The sequence below is a fragment of the Anoplophora glabripennis genome, unplaced genomic scaffold (assembly GCF_000390285.2).
Source record: "Anoplophora glabripennis isolate ALB-LARVAE unplaced genomic scaffold, Agla_2.0 scaffold6, whole genome shotgun sequence".
Classification (NCBI taxonomy): domain Eukaryota; kingdom Metazoa; phylum Arthropoda; class Insecta; order Coleoptera; family Cerambycidae; genus Anoplophora; species Anoplophora glabripennis.
Genome location: NW_019416749.1, coordinates 1,686,358 through 1,701,623, shown reverse-complemented (window position 1 = coordinate 1,701,623; position 15,266 = coordinate 1,686,358). Strand labels below are relative to the sequence as shown.

General features: G+C 32.1%; 2 protein-coding genes across 3 annotated transcripts in view; both read right to left on the bottom strand.

Annotated features, from left to right (window-relative positions):
• Positions 1-1,281: 1,281 nt before the first annotated feature.
• Positions 1,282-4,235, bottom strand: LOC108911303 (neuronal membrane glycoprotein M6-a). Of its 2 annotated transcripts, none has more exons than XM_018716211.2 (6): positions 3,764-3,985; positions 3,544-3,700; positions 3,333-3,492; positions 2,891-3,041; positions 2,685-2,833; positions 1,282-2,393 (listed from the first exon to the last, which is right to left on the bottom strand). In XM_018716211.2, exons 1-6 carry the CDS (start codon positions 3,885-3,887, stop codon positions 2,268-2,270), a joined length of 867 nt encoding a protein of 288 aa, XP_018571727.1. In that variant the 5' UTR covers positions 3,888-3,985; the 3' UTR covers positions 1,282-2,267. The 2 variants fall into 2 exon arrangements, with proteins under 2 accessions (XP_018571727.1, XP_018571735.1); XM_018716219.2 differs by lacking the exon at positions 3,764-3,985 and adding an exon at positions 4,082-4,235 and having other exon boundaries at positions 1,283-2,393.
• A 2,859-nt stretch (positions 4,236-7,094) lies between these two features.
• LOC108911534 (G1/S-specific cyclin-D2-like) overlaps positions 7,095-15,266 on the bottom strand; it is a 28,605-nt gene continuing 20,433 nt past the window's right edge. The window contains exon 4 of the mRNA XM_018716506.1: positions 7,095-7,448. Within this exon, the coding sequence (XP_018572022.1) occupies positions 7,180-7,448 (269 nt within the window). The 3' untranslated portion in view covers positions 7,095-7,179. The remainder of the gene's footprint in view (positions 7,449-15,266) is intronic.

Genomic DNA, 15,266 nt, shown 5'->3' with positions numbered 1-15,266 from the left:
GTGATTATTGAGATTCGCATATTTCTTATAAAGAGTACATACCCTCCGAGGTATGTACCGCAGTCAACGTGTTAATAGGTAAGCTATTGTTTAATTTGTTTTAATTTCTCTAATATGTCGTCTGCTTGGAAAAGAAATATCATATCAACGATCAAACTGAAATTACAGTCAACCTACAAAATCAATGACTATTAGCACTTTGTTAAGGATTGTAATATGGGTGGCAAGATAATGTAGACATATAAAAAATATTTTTTTGTACACAAACCACCCATCTAATCAAAATTCTATAAGAGGCCCAAAAACTTCCAAATGGTATCACTTATCAAATAAAAAATAGTTGTCATTATTGCCCAAAAGAAGAAAAAGTTATGAACGAATATTACAGGGTTCATAGTTCAAAATTAATATAAAATTCCCTGACTTTTCCAGGTTTTCTCTTATAAAAGAAAATTCAGGTCATTTTTGGTGTTTATGCATTACACTTTTTCTAGATTGGACTCCATAATCTTTTTTATACCTCTTATGAAAGTTTCAAAATCACAAATAGTTTTCTTTTTTAAGAACCCAGAGCCGGTTTTCACAAAATTTCCAGTTGCAAACATTAAATTCCCTGACTTTTGTGAATAATTCCCTGACTATTCCATGTTTTTTATGAAGAATAATGAATTCCATAACTTCCCGGTATTCCAGGTCACTATTAAAAAACACTATAACATCAAAATGTGTCTGTTTAACTCAAACGTCCACACTCCAAAAATAATTAAAATCGATTAATACGTATTCGAGTTATTTACAAAACTCAAAAAATTCTCACGAACTTTGAGGCCATCTAGCGGCAAAACGAAGCGTTTTCGGATATGGGTGAATTAGCCTAAATCTGCCTATTTTGAGTCTACAAGAATCTGTGGTCTTCCGTTGTACACGTTATTCTCGAACATCCTGTATAGCTTATTTTGCCTAGTAGGAAACAAGTAGTACTTTAATAGTACCTATAGATTAGCAGGTTGCTCCCTGACAGTAGGTACAAATGTTTCACGTCAATAGGCGTTGAGTAAATATGACACTTTGTAGATTCATAGATAGACATCCAAATATCTAAATCGTTTATGTCATCTAGAAAATCGACTGATTTTAGCTCTATATTACTACTAGAACAATGTAATTGTTTCCAAAATATCATTAGTTAATACGTTTTCAAATATTTTAATACTAATTAATTATGTGAAGGGGTAAAAAAAGGACAATTTATGAAAATATATTAATATTAATACACAATATAAAAGTACTTATATCAATAATCTGTGCAATATAAAATAAAAATGTGAGTAGATTAACAAAAAAATTGTATCTAAAGTTGTACATTTAACTTATTACTATAATATAACTAGATGCTTGTATAAAGGGTACTTAGTAAAATAGTATTTATTTACTCAAGGAGTACATTCTTTATAAATTTTAAATATTTTAGAATTTAAACAAACATTCGTTCCTAGAGTCCTTGTCTCCATTTTCTATTTCTCTAAATAAATACTGATATTAATTACTTGAGCTCTACTCAAGCAATATTATGTATAACACGGAGCATTAATCGCCTACTGTTCAAAAATAGGCTAGTTTATGTTAAAACTGATTGTTGACATAGACATTGTGAAGTTAAATTTTACACTTTACCCTCAACTGGTTTTTAGGGGCTGATTTCAAAGCTCACGTAGAGAATTCTCTTGGCAAAAAAATTCAAAATAAAGAATAGAATTTTAATGTTTCAAATGCAAAACAGAATCATTTTCAAGAGATGTAAGTAAAACATGAATTTTTTGTGCCAATTTAACAAAAAAGTTTTCTATCCTGCATAAAGCAATTAAATAATTTCTTCAACTGAAATAATATAATAAATATAATCGGAAAGAAGTTTTTACTAAAAAAACCCTTGGACGGAAATAGTACGTATTTTTCTAAATGTGTATGTGCAAAAAGTTCCCAGGAAATACAGAAACCTGAGCACTATGTTGGACAAAAATAAGAAACCTTTATAATTGAAGAAACATTTTTTTTTAGTGTTTATTACAAAAAACTATTTAGTAAGTAGATTTAAAAATTTGATTTGTTATAAAGATTTTTTTAACGCTTCGATAAGATTCAATCTAAAATAATTTTGAGAATTATCGACTGCAACATTTTGTCCAACATAGTTGTAGGTGCAGGTGTAGATGTCATGTTACATGTTGCCACCTTATTTCAGGCATGTGAATTTCCTGGGCTGTATCCTAGAATCTATCCTTCCCAGTAAGCATGTCATTATCATTCAACATTTGGAGATCTTGGAACTGTAGAAATTTTTCCTGATCGCGGATATGTGCATAATTCGCAGAAAGGCACATAAGGTAATGTACCTATAACAAAAAAATTAAATAAAAGAATGACGAAACTGACACATCAATTACTGAACTTGAAATTGTACAAACTTATTACATAAAACTGCCACTAACAGATTTTGATAAAAAAATTATTTTTCAAAATATTAAGGGATTAAGTGTACAAAAAATGTAAAAGTTATACATCAAAAATGCATTTCTTGAAATGTTTTTAGTAGGCTTAGCTTTCCCTGCCTGCTCTACAAAACCGCTTCTTGATATTTTTTAAAATAATAAACCAGTACATACTCTTGAAATAACTTGACTTACCAAACTTAGAATGACCAGTACAGAAGCAACAGTTGCCAATATAAACATTAACTCAACTTTTTCTACATAATCTTTACAGAATGCTTTTACATTGCTCTCTCCAGACACTTTCATATGCTCTTGTCTGGTACCAGCAGGGAACATGAAATCTAGAAAAGGAACATAATTTTATTTTGTTTTTAACAGGATAATGAAAAAAGACTTACAAAATTGTGTTAAATCGATGTCATCTTGTAATGAAGCAACTCTGGGATTTTCGCACATTTTCCAAAATATTGTAAAAACAAAAGTTACAATTACTAAGAAGCAGAACATCAGCAGCCAGGCTATTTGCAAAACGTAAGTGATACACATGAACTGAAAAAAAAAATTACTTGTAACAGGCCGTTTCTAAAACATGATGCCAAACAAAGAGGGGACAGGAAATATTTTAAGCAAAACGAAAGAAGTTAAAAAGGCATTGTTTTTAAATAACTCCAAAATAGCTGATTGCATGTTTTCCTCTTACAATGAGTTACAACAGTGACATTTTCTATAAGTTTTAGATTAATTTGAAAATTGAAACTGAAACAAAATTACCCGAACACTGAAAATTTTTTAAGAAGTTGATAACAATTCAAATTAGAATTCGATCTCGCGACTACTTACCGTAGCGCAACTAAGCCGTCCACTAACTCTTGATCCCCAGCCTCTATAGACCTTATGTCTGGTGGCACCAGTAGCTAAAAATCCCACTGTTAAAATCATCAATCCTAATGCTCCCATACAGGCACCAATTAAGACAAATGTCATTTTAACTGCATCTACCCTAAAAACAATCGATGTACAATGTAACTTTTTATTATTATAGCAATGTTACCAAAATAGCTGCATACTAAACACTTCACTAAACATTAATACGGCAAGTGTCGCACCTCTGTACATAGTACCACAGAATACGACAACACCTAAGGCACACATAATCGTTGCAATGAGAGTAGCATATGGAATTCGTGTAAGGCACCTGTCACAGCAACCTGGAAAGACGGTTTCATGATTATCCACATCTTATTAATTTGCTTATTAGTGGTAGACTCTACCTCTTTCATCTAATGATTCTAACATTGACTGCATGGAATATACACTTTCCTTAGATTTAGAAAATTCATGATCTAAATTAGTTTCTAAAAGTCTTAGTGGCACATCACGTTGATTTCTAGTCATATTTATTAACTGATTATTTAACACCCATGAAATTAATAAGAGAAACTAATTCGTGTGACTAATGATATATGTAGGTAGGTACTTGGCGAAGTGATTAAGGTTTCAATAAATTATTATAGATAAGCCACACCTTGAGATAAGATAAAAGATTATTTACAAACAATAGATTAGTAACACCTTTAATAAGTACTTACCCATTTTGATTCGATAATTTCAGTCTTTTAGAAGTTGGGAGTTGTTTAAATAATTATAAACCGTTCATTTCAATGAATTAACTACAAAACATACAGTAATTATCATAGAAACTTCCGTGCTATGTTACCATTACAAATAAATCTGTTTTATGCATAGACCTTATAGTTTATATGTTTTATGGTTTAAAAACTATTATATGTTTAGTGGTTTGTAAGGTCTATGGTTTTGTGACATCTCCTAAAGCTCCCTATTCATGTTCTATTTCTAAAAACAAGTTCTAGTTGGAGTAGACTACAACGAAACAACGTAAACTTAAACATGATCTGTGACGTAAACTGTGAACTCTAAAGGCTTGTTTAGGTTCTGTTAGCGGACAGTTTTAAAACAGTTTAGAATAGTTACCCAAATATATATCTTGCCTTAGATGTTCTTATGACTGAAATGGTCACCTATGTTGAACAGTCCCAAAACCGTTCTCTGTCAAAACCAAAACACAACTCTAACTAAATACTTATAAGCCTGAATTCAAGAGAGCCTGAAGTACCCTATCCCCGCACCAGCTCGCGAGTCTCCAACTCAAAGGCCGCATGCATTCCCTAGCTACAAGCTATTCCCAAAAACACACTCCTCACGACGACTACCCCCGGAGGACTAAATAAGTCAGCGAAGAAAGAAAAATCAAGATACGAAGAGCGCCAGAAGAGGCTCCCCTGCCGGCGGTCAGCCAGGGCAAGAGGAGGTCCTACAAAGCGCCTACACCGGCCATGCTTGTGGTCGGGGTAAACGATGGACGGGAAGCCAAAAATAACGGCGCGCCTAGATCCGCGTGCATTCGTGATCACATATATGTGCGAAATTCAGAAATTAGGTCCATCCACGTGAAATGTCCGTGATAGTTTGTACTATCTCTGTCATTCTACCACATACGTATATTAACCATTAACTTTCTTCCGTTTTGACCTTGATGGTAGTCTAAAGTCGCTTTACTGATGGACAATTGGATTTTAATGATTAAGTGGTGACAACGGATCCGTGATCACTCATGCATGTGGCGGGCTCCAGACGTGCATATTTTAAGGTACGTTATCTTCGGGGCGACTAATATTGGTAACTGTGACGCTGCGATCATTGCTAGTGACTATATTGAGACATGTGAACATACCTTTAATCTATGGTTTAGCGCACAAACCATAATACAGCTTAACAGTATTTTAGCGTGAAGCCATTTTCAGGATTCATTCATTCTACGTTTATACTACATAGTATTTATCTCTGTTGTATGTTTCGTGGATGCTTTCTCATTGTTTACCTATTAATATAACTGACTTACTATAACGAATAACGTCCAATAATATTACCTAGTGTAAAAATTTTAAATATACGTGAATCACAATATCTAGTGTTTAAAACAATTACTACCTACTTACAGTTCTGGGTCACCCTGTACAACTGTACAGCTTTATTCATATAAAAATATGTAATATATAGGGATTATCTTTAAAATGACTTAATTTCAGTAGTGGTTTATCTTTTTAATTTTTTTAGATATAAAATTTATTTCAATTATTTTACTTTTTATTTGTTCTTTTTACACAATGAAACAATTGAAAGAAAAAATGTAGTATTTTAAGTAAGGGGCATAAAAATATCGATGATACAATTTTTCAATAAATTAGCACCTAAAAATTTTCATGACTGGACTGTTTATATTAATTTTTTTTTTGAAAATAATAAAATACCGAATATTAAAATAATTTATATTTAAACGTAGTATGTATATGTAATATGTATATACAGTCTATTGACAATGTCAAATATATAAAAATAAATAGGTACATGAACACTGCTGTTCCTTAATAACTTTGGTCTTATAATTATGTATATATATATAAAATAAATTATAAAATCCTCGAGTAATAAATACAGACTCAAAAAATTAAGACAAAATACGCGTAAAATGTTTTACTGCTCGAAGATCTACATAAAATTAAACTATTACAAACACCAAACTAAAGACTAGATAACAAACCAATAATAACCAAAAATATTCCAAAGACAAATTTCATAAATAATTAACCGAAATCATTGAAATTTCAAATTTTGAGAGGTTTAAGATCACAGAATTTTTTTGTTATAAACTAAAATACAATATATCACTAAACTGTGATGTAATCAATATCACTTCCACTTCCTCAGTTTATGTGAAATTTCCACTTATATAAAATACATACATTAATGTACAGAAGTGATTGAGATCATGATCATATCTTGATATACAGTGCACTTCACTTTTACTCAATTTTGTATTCTATTAATACAATTTCAAATTAAGTTATCGCACGAGAAAATTATAAAGTGAAAATCACTGTTTCAAGAGGCAAAAACTAAGTACAATACTAAATGGTAAGAGATCATTTATGATATGAAAACCATACTGACATTTAAGAATTAATTTTTGGTTAAGCAATTTGTAACTATAAACATTCAACTTCCATTAATAAATTAATCCATAAAATGAATAACAATTTTGCTGGTCGCAAAGATCAACGATAAATAAATATGTACCGAGTGAGTCAATCTCTTTTCTGACACAGAATTCTAATATTGGTGTCAAGATAAAAAGTAGCTATAAGGCCTGAAAAAAAAAAAAAAAACCTGGTGAAAACCTCATTTCATGTGTTGCTTGTTTAAAAGATACATTTTTGTGGAGTCAAAAAACTTATCGAGAATTTTTTTATTTTAGTGGATCCTACAGTTTTTTTGCGTAGAACCCAGTGACGTTCGTGATATTTCTCTAAGATTTCCGGTTTTTCAGTTACAACACAAATATATAGTTTTTTGAATCTGCATAAAATTTGCTTTCAAATAATGTATATACATATTTACACAAAACGTTCCATTAAGATATCAACATATTTTTTTTTATTGCAATTCAACAGCAGTTTCATGATTAATTAATTGGCCAAAATTAAAAATGCTCTGTATCTGTTAAACGAAACAAGGTATCAGGATATGATTTTCACCATTGAATTTTACCAGAAATCTGCCAAGTGTTAAGATTGATCCACCCCGTACAATCTAAATTTGGCAACAAGGGTTAAAAGAGGATATTCTCCACCTCTGTAGGAGTCTCAGTCTGGAGATACTGCGGACTGAGAGACTCTGAATCTTTGCTATTCGAGGAAAGTTTTATTACTTTATTGTCGATGATAGCGGCCAGAACTTCCATCCTCGCAGGTCGAGTTTTCAGCATCGTGCAGATATCCACGATAGCCCTATCAGAAGATGGCAATTTCAACCCTCTGACTGCAGAACAGATGCAGGCTGCTGCAATGAGGGAAGGAAATGTTTCTATCAAGCGCGGTTCTGTAATAAAAATAAAAGTACATTTAGTGTATGTAGAAGTGCACGAACTTTGAGGGAATATTTATTAGAAAATAGAACCAGATTTCCAGTGTCAGTTTTAACTCTAGCGGCAATGATGGGTTTAATTTTTTTTTAATTCAAACCAGTTAATATTTTTGCACTATTAAGCCGGCTCTAGATGATGCGTTTTTTTGTCAAATATTTGCCAAACATACATACATACAACAAATGCTATATCGTGTGAATCGATACATTCGTAAGCATGATTGTCAAACATTTATTTGACAAATAAATGTTGCCATCGTCTGTAACCGTTATTAGATTCCTTCTCTTCAATATTAAATAATCATTACTTGTAGTAGGTAAGTAATTTAATATTTTAATTTATTTACTCATGCTTGTCCAGCTTCATTCTAAAATACTATAATTTTACTAACACACAATGAATGTATCCTAAAGCAATTGAATTTGTGATTTTATTCCTTTTATTTGCCTTTGAAAAATAAAAGTTGTTTGCCTAGAAAATCAATAATTTGAGGTTATCTAATAATTGTGGTATGACTGACGTCTTGAAAATTCATATTCTTCAAAAAAAAAATAAGAATCTGAAAAACTAACAAAAATATTTTCGATTGCAAGAACCTTTTTGTGCTCTATTATAATAGCGAATAACTTATAATACGTTTGTAGACGACTGAAAGCTGCATTATTTATTTTATTACAAACTTGATTACAATTGCTGGAGCTGGAGCAGTGTCATTTTTTAATTTAAGTAGAAAAAACTTTTTTAAGTCGAACAACGTTATACATAAAGGAATATTTAATTTGTGACATAAAATCTGCCATTAAAATTTCACTACGCATATGTTTAATAAAAAATTGAACCATTATTTATAAAGTATAATGTTTGCAATATACCTGATACTATTTTTAAATGTTTCAAATCTTATCCATATTCAAATTGAAAAGCTTTATTTTTACACATTACAGTACTTCGATAGTAAAGGAAGTAGTTGCACATTTTATAATAGACAATATAATTCAGTGTTTAGTAAAAATATGGAAAAAAACTGCGGAACTTCCCTGTAGGATACACTAAAAAGGAAGTCATATCTCACAATGATCATAATGTCACAGATTACCTCTGTGACAATGTTAATTAATTCTGGCGCATAGTAGATATAAAAAGCATAGGTATTTAACTAGGTGATTAGATTAGAAATGTTAAAATGATAACTATACAGCATGTAATACATGGAATAGACTAGCATGTTTACTGTAAATACGTAATATGTTTGATTTTTATATGTACTAGTCACACAAAGTGGTTGGACATATCACAAAAATGAATATCGCTCTGTAATTTGAAATCAGGTGGAGATATCAAATATCTCATTTGATAATTAAAAACAAAGGATATATTAACAAAAAGGCAAAAATGTTAATATCTTCGGGTATATGGGAAAAATTAATTTTTCTTTAAAATATGTTTTTACGATTCTTAGAATTTTATGAAAAACATTATTTTTGCATTTAAAAAATTGGAACTACACCATATTGTAGAAAATGTCATTTAAAACAAAAATAATCGTTTGCATTTCCTTCGCAGAGTGCGATCTAACCGTGACGTCGAAAAAAACAGATAATAAAGCACAAACTGCAATATTTAGAATATAAAACCTGAAGTACAAAATTAAAATTTATTAATTTAAAATAATATTTACTACATACTGTCTTAATTAATATTAATTTAGAAATTTTTTGACACTGAATAAACAAACGGTTGCAGTCCGTTTGGCATATTCCTTTGACGGTAAAAATAACTGCCGCTTCTTGAAAATTATATGAATGTCTAGAAATTGTAAACGATAGGTTGCGAAGAAAGTCAACAGGGCGTAACCCTAACGTAGAATTCTTACTAATATTGAAACCCGTTATAACTAGAGAAATAATTATATATTTAACGTTTACTTCGTGTACTTGTTTTTACACTTCTATTCGTCAGATAGAGATGAAACTTGATATTTCGATTTCTTCAATCCAGAGAATTCTTAAACACAGTTAGTTACGGCCTTCGCATCAAGGTTTACTTTCACCCGGCATATGTATTTTCTGAGTGTGGAATCCATAGTACGGTAGCACTTACATTAACGTCGCAACTCTGTCATGTCGAAGTCAAAATTAAACAAAATTATAATTCTTCGACATGAAATAATTTTCGGATTCGTGGTATAAAAATTTCATCGCCCAGATAAGCCGACCACATGTTACTTATTTTCTGGTTCGATTAAATAAATATTTAAATGTGTTATTCACCTGCGTCGTTATTAACTATAACAAAATTCACCCTCTGTGCCACGTCAGTTGGTCATAGTTTTTATAATTGTAATTTCTTCCTGAACAGCCAGTAGTGGGGAAAATACGCTTGTTCTATGCCGTACCAGCACCTGTTCCTTCCTTGTTAAAACTAATAATATATGTACAAGATAAAGACGAAATACCACGGTAGGAAATAAAAATTATTTTAGATTATACAGGTAATGGAGTAATATCTACAATATGCGAATATGTCAATTTTTCTTTCTTTACTTGACATACAGAGTGTTCCGGAAATATTGGTAGCGTACTTGGTCATAGGTGGATTCAAGTTTGCCTTGTACTTGGATGTAACTAAGTTCATATAAATGTCAGGAGGTGATTTTTTTTCATCATTTTGAAAAGAAATCGATTATTTTAAAAATTCGATCTGTAATTGATTCCTAATTTTGTTCCAACGGAAAAAGATTAGTTACTTTTTTTATAATATAAACTTATCTAAAAAAACTATCGTCATAAATACATTTTCAAGTATTATCACCAAGACAAAAAAAATTCTAAAATACTCCAAAATGCAGGCATTATGAAGAAGAAAAAAAACCTAAAAAAAAGATCATATACATTTTTAATTGAGAGAATTTGTTTGTTCAAATTTCACCCATGTTTTGAAATTCATTGAAGAAAACACCTAAAAGCATTTAACGGGGCACAAATCCTTCCAAGACTACAAAACCGTAGATAGAACGTCGAAGACGATCTATGAAGTCTATAGGAAGGCATAGCGAGGAACAACGGAGTTTCACGCATGTTTCCAAAATTTCCGGAAAATCCCCCTATGAAGTTTAGATTGCCAAGAAAACTTGCAGCAAGCAGATGATGCTGATCCAAATTTTACGAACTTCGAAACAAAGCAAGACCTTAGAATCCTTGCAAAGCCAGCGCAGTTTGTTCGGACGTCCACCCATGTACCATACACGTCAATAACCAAATAGCTCCAAATTGTTATACTTCTGTCTTATATGCATATGTTAGATCGTTCCATTTATAGTAAATTAATACAAAAGTTACAATAAATTACACAAAAAAATCATAATTCAAAACCGAGATAAAAATTTTCAATCAAATCTCCCATAGCTCACGTAGCATCTACCACCCAGGCACTGTCCTAACGTGAGGTGAAAATCCTAAGGGATAAGCTTCCATACACAAGCGCCTAAAGCTTCCATACACAAGCTTCTAAAGCTTCCATACCATTCCACTTTACGGAGGCCTCACAAACACAAGCTCATAAAGCTTCCATACACAAGGCCTCTAAGGAGGCATTACAAAGTTAAATTTACAGGGATTTTATGGTAGAGTCGCCATATAATATTTCCCTATCTAACTTTGATTGGCTGTCTAACTATATTATATATTAACAAGGGTATTACTCAAAATTTGCAACTACCGCCTTCGCTAGTGGTACGATCCCTGCTCGGTTTCAGTTTTGCAAGCCATTTTACATCCCCGTGCCTATATCCGCCGTTTCATGTAGCACATGAAAAGTGACTGAACCAGGAGCCGGGAGGTTCCCAGGCGAGCGGATTCAGCGCGCGTGGTCCTTCAGTCTTTTAATGGAAAGTTCATGTCAAAGGTAATTTCAGGCACGGTGGTAATTGCGTCAGAGCAGGTGGCAGACATAAGGCAGGTAGCGCTGCGCAGTACCACGTCCGTCATTCGATGGTGCACCTTGCACAGGCTCGCGAGATGGAGCAGCCGATTAAGCCACATTAAATCTTCAGCCGGTGAACATCTGTCGGCCGGGACGCCGCAGGTCGAGGAAAGCCAGTCTCGTCGGTGGACCAAAGTATTCAAATTTTGATTTTGGAAGAGATTTGGATCGAAAATTCAACTAACTTCCTGACGAAGTTGACAAATGTTAATAATTACTTTTTCGCAAATCGCAGCTACTAAAGTAGTACTATCGAAATAAATCTTAATAACTGTCAAATAAATTTAAATAATTTGCAACAACCTGTCGATAGCAACTTCGTAAGTGGATTTTCATGATTGGATTTTAACTGACTGAATTTTCTGAATCAGTAAAGTTGATCATCGATTGATCAACTTTATGAACACGAATACAAAAGTTAGTAACAACCAACCCCACTTAATTCTGTCTCATTAGAACGTTAAATATCCTGTCAATGTAATTTCACATTGCACGACTTACCCTGGGGCAACAGAAAAAGAAATACGTTGTGACAACTGTTCTTGGGTCTTGTAGCAGCCTAACCTTGAACACGAAATATAGTAGGTCAGATGTATTATTATATTAATGGGTCACAGAGTTTTATATCCTACAGTACTTATTTAGAGAATATTATTACAATGTCTGCGACGACGTAACAATAGTTAATTATAATAATTGTATATAAATTAATTTTATTAAACAGATGCCAGAAACAATCAAACAACGATTTCATTAAACTTAGTTTAGCTGCTACAGAATACTGAAGTTTGCAAAAATAACACTTCAGAAAGCAGAAAGCGACATCTATCTAGAAATATCAGCGTTTCAAATTTCAGTTAACAAACATACAGTTTATGATCACTACAAAAAAGCATTTGTTTTGATAGATTTTGAAAAAATCAATTGTTCTATGATGCCCTCTAGCAGAAATTTTATTTCCAATTTAAATTGTATCTTCATTGTATTTACCTCTACAATGTATTGTAAACAGGGTGATTCACAACTTATCAAAAAAAAATTAGGAATAGATACGTCATGAAGAATATAGTCAATGTCGTAAAAAAAATTTTGTAAAATCCTTATAGTTTCCGAGAAAAAAATACTAAAGTTGCAGTATTTTCAATCTTTACATCGCTGGGCTACTGTAGTCTCTAACGTCATTCGCCCACGTGCCCAACGTGAGTTGATGAATATATTTTAATTTATGGTGAAGCAAGACAACATTTTTGTTATGGTGAAGCATTTGTGTTATGAGGAAGCAAGAACATTTGTGTTAGTTCGTAGAAACTGGGGGTAAGACGGGCCCAAATGTGTTTACACGTCAGTGGACAAAATTTTGAACAATTGTAACATCCGGTATGTCAAATTATTTTATTAATTAAAACCATAAATTAATTTTATTAATTAATAATAACAACAGCGGCAAAAGCAGTTGAATTTGCTGACATAAAATTGTATTTACTCCTTTCCTTGGGAAAGAAATTCTTAAAATTTTTTCTCCGTTCTTTTTTTAAGCTTTACCTTGCGTAAGATCAAGTTTTACAGTGTATCAATTTCCAGCGCCGCGCAGAAATGTATTTGAAATCATTTTGGAATTGCCCTTTTTGTTTTTTTTTACAAAATTATCTTTGTAAGAGTCCCCTGTACATTCTAAAATTTTTTTTTTATAAATTCTTAATCACCCTGTATAATCTAAAGATAAATAGATACCTACGATTTAAGAGATTTTACGCTTTAATCACACGCGTGAAATCTGCGTAGAATAACGTACTTTTCCTTTCCCCCCCTTTGTTAGAAATTAATCAGTTCCTCAAACACAAATCCGTTAAATTGCACCATTAGGTGCGGCGATTTTTTTCTCAACAAAAAACTAGTTTGAAACTAGGGGGATTGACCGACATGCAGGCAGGAATTAAAAAATACTTAACGATGCAACCGGGGACGTCAAAGAAATAATAAGAGTAAAAAATGTTAGATCATAGTTCAGGGGGTTGTTCTAGCAGGTTTAGAAGCGAATTTACAGCCACCTGCCTCTAACAGGACGATGCACTTGGACACAAAACACCATAAAACAGCGGCATATGTGCTCCCGGGCAGTTTCTTCACCTTTATGTTTACTGTGAAGCTCCTTGGAGTTAAGGAACCCGATTAGAAAACAATTGCATATGGGGGTACAATGACATCAACAATTAAGTCGTAAGCACCTGGACGGGGTTTAAGGCAGGACGAATTTGAGGAAAAGCATGTCCCTTCTTATCGTTTTCTAATCTAGGGGTTATGTTACAGGTCAGTTCCTCGAACTGAACAATTATTTTAGTAATATATTTAGTATCAGTATCAATGTACGATAAATATCTACAGCCTTAAATCAGCAGGTGTGAAACACCAATTCAGACTGGTTTATTAGAATATATGTCTCATGACGTTAAATAATTTTAACCAGAAGCTAATACTCATTTAGTTTGTAAGATCCAAAGGACAATAGAAAGCGGATGTAAGTGAAATAAACAGAGATGGAACAGTTGTTTAGTTTAGGAATATTTGAATTAAAGTTAGTACCATCTAAAAAAAACAAATAAACAAATATTTTCTTTTAATCGTATTATATTCTCTTGTAAAATTTTGGTCGAGCCTCAAATATAACCGTTTTCCCAAGTGTGACAGCAAATTTCTCAAATTCCCCCTTTCGATATAATCTTCCCATTTTTTACTATAATCTGTGTTCGTTCAAATTCAAATATTATTAATAAAATAAGTAAAAGTGTGTATTCAGTTATTGCACTGATTTTAGGCACTGGCTTCGAGCCCTTCAAGGGAAATAAATCATTTGTCGGTAGGTCGAAAGGCACAATAGAAGAAATAACAATGCCGTTCGTGGCAGAACGTTACTTTGAAATTTCTGATGTACCCTAAGACTTTATGAAAGGCGAAAGAAGGAAACCTTATACCTAAATGAGAATGTAGTGGGACAAGAAAATATACGGCGGTACTCGGTATGTTTGTCTCACGATTAATCACAGGGTCTACTTTGATAAGGAACAGCTGCAATATTCTTTTATTTGATACCAGGCCCAAGACAACATGGTTGATTTTACAATTTATTGGAAAATACATCTACACATTTGTGGATTTTTGAACGTGAGTTGGTACTGGTAAAAATAATTTTCAAAAATCGATTTCTCGAAATAATTCATAGGCGTGCAAAATATTTTCATAAAATGTGTGTCTGACATTTTCTTGCACATATTTTCTGTTATGTTGCAACTTATGCTGTTGTAATCACCAATTAAATTTGAAATTTGAAAACAGAAATTCGGTGGTTTTTATTGCTTTATAGATAAAGTACTAATTTTAATTTATATGAAATAAGTGTTCCTGTGATTGTTAAATGTGAAATAATAGATTAATGGTGTTGGTACTTTATTAAAACTACAAGATTGTATTAGAACTTCAATTGTATTAGAACTCCAACAAGTTTTCGTTATTTTTTTTGTAATTTTTTAATTCATTTATACATTTTCGAACAGCACACTTGTCTGGCATTTGTATGTGTTTATACACGCATTTCTAATTGAAATGCAAAATGCCAGATATAGTCCAATTAACTAAGCCTTTAAATCGAAATTTTGACAACTTGGCTGAATTTTTGATATGAGTTAGTTTAAGGTATATTATAACAATAAGTGAGAGTAATTTTTTGTTCAACCCCCGGCCAAGGGTGGAAAAAGATAAAACAAAGGGCTTTTTCAAGATAACTCAAAAAGGGTAAG